The sequence below is a fragment of the Podarcis melisellensis genome (genome assembly GCF_964234715.1).
Source record: "Podarcis melisellensis genome assembly, chromosome: 1".
Taxonomy (NCBI): domain Eukaryota; kingdom Metazoa; phylum Chordata; class Lepidosauria; order Squamata; family Lacertidae; genus Podarcis; species Podarcis melisellensis.
The window spans coordinates 74,297,361-74,310,981 of record NC_138528.1 but is presented as its reverse complement, the minus strand read 5'-3'; the positions used below and the strand labels follow the sequence as shown (position 1 = coordinate 74,310,981).

General features: G+C 42.3%; 1 protein-coding gene across 15 annotated transcripts in view; it reads left to right on the top strand.

Moving 5' to 3' along the window:
• BRSK2 (BR serine/threonine kinase 2) overlaps positions 1 to 13,621 on the top strand; it is a 402,463-nt gene that overhangs the window by 307,008 nt on the left and 81,834 nt on the right. For all 15 annotated transcript variants that reach the window (XM_081903613.1, XM_081903619.1, XM_081903615.1 and 12 more), the window contains exon 5: positions 3,305 to 3,421. In XM_081903613.1, coding sequence (XP_081759739.1) covers positions 3,305 to 3,421 — 117 coding nt within the window. The remainder of the gene's footprint in view (positions 1 to 3,304; positions 3,422 to 13,621) is intronic.

The following is a 13,621-nucleotide window of genomic DNA, read 5'->3' as shown; positions in this document are numbered from 1 at the left end:
TTTTTATGTGTGTGTGTGTGTGTGTGTGTGTGTGTAGCACACCAGTCTGAAAGCAATTACTTTGACTTGCTTTCCAGATCAGCAGCTATGTAGTTCTGGTTTTTCCCTTTTTATTTTATTTTTTTAAATGGTGTACTTATGTGAGAATTCCTTTAAACCCAGTGGGACTTACCTCTGAGTAGACTTGCATAGGGTTGATAATAATAATATGAGGAAGCCATTACTGACACCAACTTGAATAAAATTTGGGGAGGACACCCACCCACACTCCTCCCTGCATTCCCACACTTCTGTGGAGCGCACCTTCCTCTGCCGTGTGCAACTGGGCCCAGACCTCCCCTTCCTCCCACCTGCTTGCCTCTCACCCCCTGCCCCCCATGCAAGAAGTTTCTGCCCATTAGCCCCCATCCCCACCCGCTCGCCTCTCCTGCTGGCCTGCCTTCCCTTCCTCAGCTGCCCTGCTTGGAAATGACACTGGAAGCTGGGAGACAAGCCAGGAAAAGAGGGTGGCACCCGGCTGCGGAGGAGGTGGCTGCCCAAGAGAGGGAGGGAGGTGCCAACTTGCAGAAAATATTGGGCAGGCCCATTCTCCCTAAATGTTTTAGGGGGGCAAGGGACCAGAGCCCCATAACATTGGCAGCTATGGAAGCCAGTGTGAAATTAGTTAATTTTTGTCTCTGGCTCTGATGGTCACTGGCTCTGGCTCTGCCCACCAAAGGATTACCCCTGAGGAAATCTGACTTCTAACAGTTACACACCACTGGTTTTAAGTTCTTTTTTTTCTTTTTTGTTAATGTTCACCAATTCATTAAATAGTCGTTTTTACCCCAATAATTTCCGTAATGCAGAAAAAACAATAAACAAACTTATTTTTTTAGAAGGCAGTGTTGCTATCTAGACAGATATAAATTTCACCCTGAGAGGATGAGTCGAGCACTGTGGAACCTTGCAGGGATGTTCTCAAGGGATGACTAGCAACTGCTCATTATTCTGAGCTACATTTTTGTTAAGCTTCTATTTTCATGTCCAAGTGTGCAGCTTCATCGAACTGGGATGGGCTAGCCCAGGCACTGCGAAGCTCCCTGTAGACTTTTAAAAAATCACTAGGACTTTTTCACAGCTCACTCCAAGATGTCCAGGACTTACGAGAAAAGGGGTGTTGGTACTGAGCCTGCTGTGGAAACCACATTGAAAAGCTGAAGTGTGTTTTGACTATTCCAAACCAAAAGTCAAATAAATAATTTCAAGTCAGTCATACTCTTTATAATAATCTTCCTACATGGAAAGAGTGGAGTCAGTGTTCTATGACAACCTATTGGGTCCCAACCTCAAGAATCCTAGTAGTCAAAGTTATCAAAGGCTGCTAGGTGTCCTGCCAGGAGCAATGGGATGCAGTTACTATGAGTGAACTTGTAGCACGTGAAAGTGAACATTCCACTTGTTCCACTTAGAGCGAACAAGGATCAGGCAGACACAGCCTGGAGAAAGAGAAGGTGAGGTTTTATTGCTGAGCAATAAGGACCCAGTTGGAATCTCTTCCAAAAGGACTGGGACCCCGAGAAACACAAATCCTGAGGTCTTTATACCTGAGCAAATCACAGATCATGAGACAATCATGAGACAGTCACGAACGCCAGCAAAAATTAGCCAATTAGCGTGCTTCTTGCCATGCTCTCAGCTCCTGGTCAAGCACAGAGTTCTACTCCCAACTTCTGCTTTCCGTTGTCTGCACAAATGATGCACAAATGATGCACAATCTGACCTTTTCCCTAGTTCTGACAGAACAGGGAGTTTTGGAGTTTTTGTGGTTTGGCCCTTCCTGATCTGTGGATTAATTTAGCCTGCATTTGAGGGGGATTTTGTACCAGTGTCTCTGATTCATGTCTTCCCCTTTGTTCAGGGTACAAGGATGTTTCTAGGGGAAAGGTCGGTTCTAAAGTTGCTGTTCCAAGCAGTTAGCTAAGGCAAAAGCTTTCCTTTGATTCAAAATGGATTATAAAAATACTGTAAGCCCTGATTATGTGTGAGCATATGTGAATATATATTGATTACTGATAACTGATTATATGAATAGCATAAGGGTAGCCCTTCTTTCCTTGCCTCAAACTCATGACCAGCAAGCTCAGAGCTCATCCACACTTTGTTTTCCCCCCTGCCTAGAAAGCATGGGTCTGAGAGTTTTTCGCTTGACCTGTGCATTCTAGGCATGGGTCCAAGCAGTTTTCCATTTGCCCTGCCACTTTCCCTGGGTGAACTCTCTCTTTGTTGCTGAATTTGAGCAAATGTCAGTCTGCAGAAAACCCAATTGACGTTTGCTCCGATTCAGCAGTAAGGAGTAGGTTTCTTCTGGGGTGCAGCAAGAGAAATGGAAGTGTAGGCAAGCCTTTAAGGTCAAAGTGAGAAAGGCAACATCCAACTGATCCTGGAGCTGCAGAGCGACCAGCCACTCAACTATCATTCCCTGAAAAGAAAAGCTGGGAATAGCACTCATAGTGGATAGTCAGCACCAAGGATTGTCTATTTGAGATGGGTGGTGTTGGAAGGGGCACTGATAATGGTAGCAATCTTCCTTGTTTTCTTTTCATCAGCTAGAGTGGGCATAGATCATGCTGTCATCATCTGGTCGCTGTTATAAGCAAGCCAAATCCATCAACATCCTGAATTGCTACTTTTGATTTGATTTGCACTCCCCGGTTCAACAAATGGAGAGAACTCTTGGTGTCCAGTGCTGCCCAGGTTTGGTTTCCTTTGGAATAATGTCAAGGGAGACTTACTGGCGTTTTGTAATATCTGCACTTACATACACATGTACCAGGTGGAGCATAGGTGGAGGCTCAGAGCAGACATCCCAAAATCTTCCAGAGAGATGCTAAGCCTTTATTCCCAGTGAAGGTCTCTCCTTCCAGAAGAGCCCAGGAGTTTGGGTCAGTCTCCTTAAGAAAGGGTAGGTTCTTGGCTACTCTTCCAGGACCATTGAGAAAATCCTCAGCAAACCAACCCATCTCCTGTACAGTCTTACAATTGAGAATCACAGGACGGGAAAGTGCTCCAAGAGGATATCTATCCCAATCCCATAACTCTTTTCAAAAGTATCATCTTCCCACCCCCATTTCTTTTCTTTTTTTTATAAAACAGAGAGAAGTGTGGCAGGAAGTAACCCTTGGGTCTTGTTTTCTCCCAAGCCAATGAGATCAATTGGAAGCAATTACAGAGTAAATGAGCCTCATATTTTGCCAGGTGGCTTTTGCCTGAGGAGTAGGGACTGCTCTCTGTCTTAACCCATGACCTGCTCCTCTCTTCACAGCCACAGGGATTTAAAACCAGAAAACCTATTGCTGGATGAAAAGAATAACATCCGGATAGCAGACTTTGGGATGGCGTCACTGCAAGTCGGCGACAGTTTGCTTGAAACAAGTTGTGGGTAAGTTGCAATGAGGCCATAAAGCAGAGGTGGCTAGCCGGTCAGTGACTACTAGTCCTGATGACCAAATCAGAACTCCAGGTGGCATGGAAGGGGGCTATAGCCCTCCTGTGCTGTTGGTGGGCTGCCCAGAGGCAAGTGGGTTGTTGCTGTGGGAAACAGGACACTAGTCTATGTGGACCTTTGGTCTTACCCAGCAGGACTTTTCTTATGCTATATTCATTCCTTCCCATCTTAAGAAGACTCTGCAGTATTGTGGAGGGGGGGCAGGATATAGATGGGCTCCTGGTAGTTCAGCAGTGCCAGGGTACATTGTCTGCACAAAAGCAAGTATCCAGTATGTACTTCCTAGTGCAACCCAGAGGTTAATTTTCCTAACAGAAATGAAAACCACATCTCATCTTGACAAGAAACAGCTTGGACTGTTAAGAGGTGGGATGCTGATAACCTCAATCACCTATAACAAAACATTCCTTCCCCGCACTGCTTTTTGTTAACTTAAAACAATAAGCATCAAGCTTCCAGGCTTGGAATCCGAGGTTTTTTAATGCAAAAGTCCTGGAGAGATTTCTTTGGAATTTTTGTGAGATGGCTTCCACACGCTGTTCCACTCACAGTGGGAAAGAGTGGCATGCATTGCAGTAAATAAATGAAACTTCCTACACACGCTTACATAAGAGACCTTTTTTTTAAAGCACCCAACACACCACCACCACAACAAGCAAAGATTTGTTTTGCTTTGCGGTAAAGCCTCTGGTTTCATACTGTATATATACAATGAATTGCAGTTCAAATGTAACCATTAAAAGCCTACAGGCATATGCATTTATGAGTTTCTACAGCAGAGGAGAAATCCCCACCCAAAACACCTAAAAATAGAAAGCAGAGCTGTTTAAATATGCTTTTAAAATCCCCAAAGACTATAATAGCCAGATTTTCCCTTGTGTTTAGACTACTATGGAGACTCAATTGCAGGTTTCCCCCAGGAATTTAGACTTGCTATTTATGGAACCTCTGTACGCTGCCACCACCTACTGGTAGTAATGAAGAACTCGACTGACCGCACTGCTGTTGTCCAGTAAGCAGCACTTTCCAAGATTTTTTCTTTCTTTCTCATGGTTGCAAAGAGATCTGGAAAGGAAGCAGTCTGGTAGGCATCAGTGGCACACAGAGCAGCAAATGCAGAGACTTGTAGTTTGTACTACTGATATTTAACTTGCTTCTTGTAACAGCAAGCCCATAGGATGGTACAGAACCCAGGTGAGAACAGAGGCAAGAGGGTTTCCATATTTTTCTAGGGCATGTTCCTCAAATATTTACCTGGAAGCCATGCTTTTCTTCTAGAAAAAAGGGTGCTGGTACTGTGTACCCTTGAGTACCCCCCCCCCAAAAGTGCTGCCTGGAACACTCATTCAGCAGAAATGGATTCTGTTAACATACTCTTCTTATGCAGAACATTTAATATCCCACCAACTGACCTTGTTGGCTTACAAAATAACAATAAAAATAAAGGCAATCCACATGTAACAACTGAAGCAACATTCATATAAACACCAAAAGACCAAAACAAGAACAACAACCAAACAGCTGCACAGATCAAGCAGCGGGACCCCATATATAAAACCAGTTCCAACACAGCAGCTAAAAGACCTCCTGAATAAAAAAAGTCACAATGCATTTCCTGAAAAGATGGGTGGGACTTGTCCAGCAGCTCCACAGTGAGGGTACCATCACTGCGAAGGTGCTGGTTGTAATAGCTTCTGATCACACACAATCTTAAGGTACGAAAGAGGTCATGTGGGAGAACCTGACCATTAGAGTATCCAGGGACATGGAAATGGGGAAGGTGACTTAGGAAGGGTCTATGAGTAAAACAGAGGGTTCCTTGGGTTCAAAATACAGTATCCCTCAACGAGCACATAAATTGGAATGGCAGCTATGCTAACCAGCTCACTTCATCTTTCATGTAGAGGGCTATGCAGAATGCACACACATTGCTCAATGGAAATAACTATTATGTCACTGTCTTAAACTTCAACATGGCTCCTTTGAGCCAGTGAACCCATTCAGTTTATGAGCATGTTGGTGAGCAGAGGGTGGGAACAAGCTCATTAATTTTAATCTTTGCTTGGGATTTACCTGTCAGTCTCTTTAGTCTGTCTGTTATGCTGCTTTGGTCTCATTCTTAACTGTTAGTGTCTTGGCAATTTGGGCATCATTTGGTAATCCCTACTTTGGACACATATCTTGCAGCAGAACCATAGATGGTATGATGATGATGATGATGATGATGATGATGATTCTACCCCACCCATCTGGCTGGGTTTCCCCAGCCACTCTGGGCGGCTTACAGCATATATAAAACATAGTAAAATATCAAAAATAAAAAAACTTTCTGATACAGGGCTGCCTTTAGATGTTTTCTAAAAGTTACGTACTGTAGTTCTTTATCTCCTTGACATCTGAAAGGAGGGCGTTCCACAGGGAGGGAGCCACTACCAAGAAGGCCTTCTCCCATTTATCTCCTGAACCACATTTTAAGTCAGATTCACCATAGCAGGGATGTTGACCTTGTGGCCTCCCTATGCTGTTGGAGCACAACTGTGGCAGCTCCAAGAAGCATGTCATATGGTCAGAGGTGATGGAAGCTGTAGTCTAGCAACGTTTGAAGGGCTAAAAGGTCAGCCACCCTCCATTTCATTGTTTTTCATTGCCTCTGCTCTATTCACACCTTCTTTTTCAAATGAAAGAATCTATGTAGTTCTATTGGAGCATTCTCTCCCCCCCCCTCTTTTTTAAAAAAATCACTTCCCAATTTTAGATTGCCCTGTAGGTTCATACAAGTTAGGAGCTAACAGGCAGGTAATGTAGCAGATGGCACTGTCAGCCCAGCCTAGAATCTCAGAGGGCAAACGTGCTAATCTGTGGGTAGTGCTGGAATTCAAACCTCAGAGCCTGGAGCAGAACAAAGCCCCGTGTTGCTGCCTTAAAATGCACTAATAAAGAAATCAATGGAAAGGAAGAGACGTGAATGTAATAAACACAACACAGCAGCTCTGCGATCCCCTGCTTTGCTGATACATTTTAAGCACCATCACTAGGCCTCCATGTGAGCTATTACACCACTTCATTAATTCTCCTGGCATGTAGCCCAGCATGGCTGGTGCCTTGCGTAGTTGTATCTGGTAAGGGAGGAGTGAGGGATGCACAGTGTCATGCCACACAATTTCAAACGTGGGAGGGGGGTGAAGGATGGAGGGGAAATCAGAATTCTGACCAGTCTTCTCCTAGGGCCCTTAGTTAAACCTGCATCAGAGCTTTTCGCAGGAACAGTTTCGCCTATGCTTTGTCCTCAGTGTGGAGCCAGTGCTTGCAGACATCTTTTTTTTTCTTCAAGTGAATCCTGAAAGAGCCATTAAATCTTAACAGCTACATACTCCTGTGTGCTCAGAAGTTGATTTTCTAGCAGACAGAGAGAGAGAGAGAGAGAAAGAGAGAAAGGAAATATGTGTTGGATAACAGTATGCGCTATTGATGGCCGCGAAAGGAATCTCCAGTTAACTTTTATTTGGTGAACTGTAGGGATCAAATTGTGTTTGATGCTGCAGCGAAGCAGATATTCTGTATTGCTGGAGTGTAAAAGTTCAAGTGCTCTGTTAAAGACTTTTCTATACAGATCAAGCCTGTCCATCCCAGTGTTCTCTTAGGGAAGGATCCATTAGGTCATCCACCTCTGGCTGGCTTTAGAAAGGCTGTAGTATGTAGCCTTGAACATTACCTTTAGGCAGCTGCTGCTTTGTTTTTTGTTGTTGTGGGTTGGTTATTTATTTATTTATTTATTTACTTTCTTTTTTACATTCCATCATTCAGTTATAGCTTTTTCTGGGATTTATTCATTAGATCAGCACAGATTGTTTGCTTCTAACGCTGATGTCTATAGATAAAAATATCCCTGGAGGAAACGATAAAAAGTGCAGCCTTGATTGTTTTTTATATATCTTAGAGAACACTGAATAGGGAAGGTGGGGAGGAGAAGCAGGGCTAGCTTTTTCGTTGACATAATTTGCCACTGCCTGATTTGACTGCACATCAAGCCTTGATCGTAATAAATCCCTCATTTCTGGAACCCCCCGCTGCTCATATCTTCATAGGGAGGGCAGAACAGTTTTAAACATGTGCACGCACATACATGCAACTGAGGGGAATAATGTGCCACATTTGAGGTTTGTTGGGAGAATGGCAACCCCTGAAGCTCTGCTTACTGTAGAAATCACACACCCAGGCAAGTTTCATGCTGATGAGCTGGTCCCTGAAGCACAGGGGTAATTCAGCAAGACTTTGCATTTCTCCAAGAGCCAGGGAGGCCCATGAGCAAACAGCAGAGAGTGGATGGAGCTGGGGAGTTGGCACGATGCAGCTTTTATTAGTTCAGATTTCTTCATTCTCTCGCTTGCCTTTACCTTCCAGGCAAAGAAAATTCAAGGCAATTAAATGCTGGGAAGGCTCTCCCATCTGTCCCAGAGCCACTTCTCCACTGCATGATGCTTTTATGATATTGCAGATTGCTAGTTATAGCCCCCTGGTGCTTGACTGTCACCAGGGGGAAAGTCAGGATGGCTTTGTTATGATGAAGGTATCTGGCTGGGATACGGTAACTTTCTGTTTTGCCACAGACCCTATGTTGACCTGGAATTAGCTGCAACTCTCCAATGGTTTGACTTCACCCCCAAAGGTGTGCTCTTCCATTGTTTCCCGAGACAGAAGGATGCCAACAAAGCTGCAGTGGTACAGCTGGTGCAATGATGGGCTTTCCTTCCTTTCGTCCCCTGCTTTCCTTAGTTAGATCACAAGCCTCTTTGGATCAGGTCCTAAGACATCTTCAAGAAGTTTGTAAATATTACCTAACATATGACTGTGGTTTAACTGTCCCCTTCCACACCCCCTGCAGACTCAGGAATTACTGTAATGTATTCATAACTGCATTTACTTGGGTCCTTTGGATGAGAAACATGACAGTCAAATATACTTGAAGCTGGGTTGAATGTGTAGCACATACATGCCTTAGGATCATATCTGGTCTCCTTGTTGTGGCTGTTGCACTTTTTTGCATTCTTAGAGTAAAGGGGCTTTGCTTGTTTGTATACATAGTTGCTCTGGAGCTACACACAACACATTGAATGCATATTATTCTTTCCCCACCCCAAGAATCCTGGGAACTATAGTTTATCCCTCATAGATTTAGTTTCTAGCACCCTTCACAAACTACAGTTCTTAGGATTCTTTAGGGGAAATGATGTACTTTAAATGCTTGGTGTATTTGCAGCCTGTGTCTATGATATATATCACTCTCTCTGCTGCAGACCGACACACAAATGCATATTCATGTAAGTGCGGACTGGACTCATTTTAATCTAAGCTAATTCAAGTCCAGGCTGTATAATGGCTATATAAATGTAACTGCCCTTGTAGAAGGAAAGGGGTTTTGCTTGGGGCTGTGGGATCTTGAAATGGCATGCAAAGGGTCTTCTGACATAAATGCATTGTGAAAATATATATTTTTTAATAAAATTTTTTATTGATTTTTCAAACACATAATAAAAGACAAACACATTACAAAACAAAAACATACACAACATTAAACATATACCGACTTCCCCATACCTCCCTTTCGCTGCATCCTTATTCCAAAGTTCTTTAGCAACCCTTTAATCAGTTTATCTGTTGATTCCCTTTCATTAAATTTCTTTAAACTTAATAATTACAGCTGTATTTCTCTACTTCTTACCCCTTGACATCTCAACACTCCTCAATTTTACAACAGTTTTTAAGATATAATTTAAACTTCTTCCAGTCCTCTTCCACTGTCTCTTTCCCCTGATCTCGGATTCTGCCGGTCATCTCTGCTAGTCCCATGAAGTCTGTCACCTTTGTCTGCCATTCTTCCAGAGTAGGTAGTTCTTGCATCTTCCAATACTTTGCCAGAAGAATTCTTGCTGCTGTAGTAGCGTACATAAAAAAGGTCCTGTCCTTCTTTGACACCAGTTGGCCAGCCATGCCCAGGAGAAAAGCCTCAGGTTTCTTAGGAAAAGTCCATTTATGGACCTTCTTAATTTCATTATAGATCATTTCCCAGAAGGCTTTAATCTTTGGGCAGGTCCACCAAAGGTGGTAGAAGGTACCTTCAGTCTCTTTACATTTCCAACATTTATTATTGGGCAAATGGTATATTTTTGCAAGCTTGACTGGGGTCATGTACCACCTGTAAATCATTTTCATTATGTTCTCTTTTAAGGCATTACATGCCGTGAATTTAATACCGGTGGTCCATAACTGTTCCCAGTTAGCAAACATAATGTCATGACCGATGTCCTGTGCCCATTTAATCATAGCTGATTTCACCGTTTCATCCTGTGTATTCCATTTCAACAGCAAGTTATACATTCTAGACAAATTCTTAGTATTGGATTCTAACAGTTCTGTTTCTAACTTTGACCTCTCCTTCTGAAATCCTATTTTCCTGTCCTGCTTAAATGTCTCATTTATCTGACGGTAATGTAGCCAGTCTCGAACTTTGAACTTTAGTCTCTCATAACTCTGAAGTTTAAACTTCTCACCATCTTGTTCTAGGATTTCACAGTATTTTGGCCATTTAGAATCCATATTAAGTTTTTTCACCGCCTTAGCTTCCATTGGTGACAACCACCTGGGAGTTTTACTTTCCAACAAGTCTTTATATCGAATCCAAACATTGTATAGTGCTTTCCTAACAATATGGTTTTTGAAACTTTTATACACCTTTGCCTTGTCATACCACAAATATGCATGCCAACCGAAGTTATTATCATACCCTTCCAAATCCAAAATGTCTGTATCTTCAAGAAGTAGCCAATGTTTCAACCAGCAAAAAGCTGCTGATTCATAATAGAGTCTTAAGTCCGGCAGGGCAAAGCCCCCTCTATCTTTTGCGTCAGTTAAAATCTTAAATTTTATTCTGGGCTTTTTGCCCTGCCAGACAAATTTGGATATGTCTTTCTGCCACTTCTTGAAGCAGTCCATCTTGTCTAAAATCTGTAACGTCTGAAACAAAAATAACATTCTAGGCAATACATTCATCTTAATAACAGCAATTCGGCCTAACAAGGAAAGTCTCAGTCTAGACCATATTTCTAAATCTTTCTTTACTTCTGTCCAACACTTTTCATAATTGTCTTTAAATAAATTCACATTCTTAGATGTTAAGTTCACCCCCAGATATTTCACTTTTTTTGTTATTTCCAACCCTGTTTCACTCTGAAATCTCTCTCTTTCTTCCATTGCTAAGTTTTTTCCCAACACTTTCGTTTTCTGTTTGTTCAGTTTAAATCCTGCTACTTGACCAAATATCTCAATTAGTTCTAGTACTCTTTTGGTACTAGTGTCTGGCTGTTGCAAAGTTAACACTAGGTCATCTGCAAATGCCCTTAACTTGTAATTTTTGGCTCCGACCTGAATACCTTTAACCAACTGGTCCCTTCTGATCATATTTAACAAAACCTCCAGAACTGATATAAAGAGCAAAGGGGATATTGGGCATCCCTGTCGTGTCCCTTTTTCTATTGGTATTTCCTCCGTTACCACATTGTTTACAATTAACTTAGCTTTTTGTTTAGAGTATATTGCACCTATACCGTTTTCAAAACCTTGGCCTACCCCCATCCCTTGGAGATTCTTCTTCATAAAACTCCAGCAAATGTTGTCAAAGGCTTTCTCCGCGTCCACAAAAATCAAAACAGCTTTCCTGTTAATGTCCACCTCTAATAACTCCAAAATGTCTATAATGTTCCTCACATTTTCTGACATCTGTCTCCCAGGGAGAAAGCCTGTCTGGTCCTTGTGAATCTCCCCTAACAGCACTCTTTTAAGTCTTTTTGCCAAAATGTCTGCAAAAATTTTATAATCCACATTCAGTAAAGATATAGGGCGGTAATTCCTAACCTGATTCTTCTCAGTCTCTGTTTTCGGTTTAAGTGAGATAAATGCCTCTTCCCACGATTCGGGAGCCTTTTTCCCCTCCAGAATTTCATTGCATACTTCCTTCAATGGTTGTATTAACCATTCCTTCAGCGTTTTGTAGTATCTTGCAGTCAAACCATCTGGTCCTGGAGATTTCCCCAATTGCATGTTCTGAATGGCACCCTCTGCATTGTGCAAATATATACCAAGTATCTCTAATCTCTCTTATGATATAATTAGTTATAATTTGGTTGTAAAATATATAAATTAAAATTGATGCAACATATATAAAATTGATGCAACAAGGTCCCGTTAAAAGATTATCTTGGCCATCAAGGCCTGGGATTAACCATCAACAGAGAAGCAAGGTGAGCTAGGAGCCTCAGCTGGACAGCTCTGTGAGGCAGACATTCTCTTTAAAAAGTAAAGACTTGAGCAGGAGAACTTCCCAGAGGCTTGTGCCTCATGTTAATTAGCATTAGAGGTGCTATTTTCCTTCCAGTCGCCAACATTCCTTAGGCCTGGAAATGGTAGAGGGTTTTGACATTTTCTCACTTCCTTTTTGCTCATGTTAATCTCCTAGAAATTTAACTCCTCTCCCCCACTCCTTTTTTATTTTCAGTTTGCACAGTTACCGCTTCTCCTGTTTTCTTATCATAGCTTGGGGGGGGGGAATGAGTCCCTTGATATAAAGGAATTGCTGCGGGCAGCCAGGCTGATTGGGAAACAAGCTGTAGCACTAAGTCTCTGTGCTGCTTCACACAAAAGCCCTCTGCTCAAAGTGAGCAGTAACTATGATGAAGTTGACACATCTGTGTGGTTTGTTTCCACCCTAAACCAAATCCTCAAAGAAGCATTCTCTACAGAATAACAATTATAAAAATGGTGTGGCTGGTGAGAGGTCCTTTACTAACTGTTGTTGTGCAGCAGCGTTTTGCATCAGTGCCTCTGTAGGGAATCCTTGCCCTCATTCAGCAGACTATGGATATATGGGAGAGATGAAATGATTTGTTCCAGTTTTATTCTGATACAGGTGGTGGTGTAGAACTGTACCAAGAAGGGCGCATCTGCACCACCTGGCGCCATTCCTCCCCTCTCCTGACATACTGTGAACAGCTGGTAGACTCCATGCATCATTCCAAGAGAGGCTTCTGATCAGGGCTCTATTTCTGTGTGTTTTTGTAGGGAAGTCGGCACCTCAGAGGCAGACTCTTGATTTTTTTAAACTGCTGTTGTGTTTGCCTAAGGTCAGATCACTTCAGTAAAAATTAAATTTATTATCTAAAACTGTAGCTGCTTTTCCATCCATAGAACCACAGAGTTCTATGTTTGGAACTCTGTACTAACTCCCCACCACACCCCCACTATATTCCTCATTATGTTCAAGAAGATTGCCTGCTCAAAGGAAACATGGAAACCTTATTTAAGAATATAAGAACAGCCTGCTGGATCCGGCCAACAGATGGGGTCTCCATATAGAAAATCCACCATGCAGATTGCACACTCTTTGATTTTCTTCTCTGATGGCTCTGTACCTGGATCCAGCATCCTATTCTCCCAGTGGCCAACCACTTGCCTGTGGGAAACCAGTGAACAGAAGATGAAAGAGCACCTTCCCCTCACGTGATTTCCAGCTACTGGTATGGTATTCAGAAGCATTGCTGCTTCCAACTGTGGAGGTATAGCACACCGCAGCTGGAGCTATTCTTCTGCTGCTCTTTTTCATGTGTGAATTGTAAATGTTCACAGAGCAGCAGAGGAATGTACTTGGAAAAGAAGGGGCAAAGTAATCCAGATAGAAACATACACTGGATCACTTCTGTAGGCATCGCACCAAAGTCAAGATTTTCCTCTACTCCCAGGCATTTGATGGGGTGAGATGGTGGCTTTAATGATTTTTAAAGATGATTTTCTCTTATGTTTTGTCTGCTGGGGTTATGTCACTTATTATTTTGTTGTATATTATTGCCTTGTTTTAATTTTTGTGCATTTTGATCTGCTGTAAGATGCCTTGAGACTTTTTTTATTTTTAGAAAGAAAGAAGCATTTCAGGAATTTTATAAATGTAACTAATAATAAATGAAACTAATAGGAAAAACAGAAATAATTGCCTGAATTGCAGCACCTTCAGCTCCCTACATTACAACTGTCCCTTTAGACATTTCCAAGCAGCCCTTTGCAGATTCAGAGGTCCTCTTTTTTTATAGG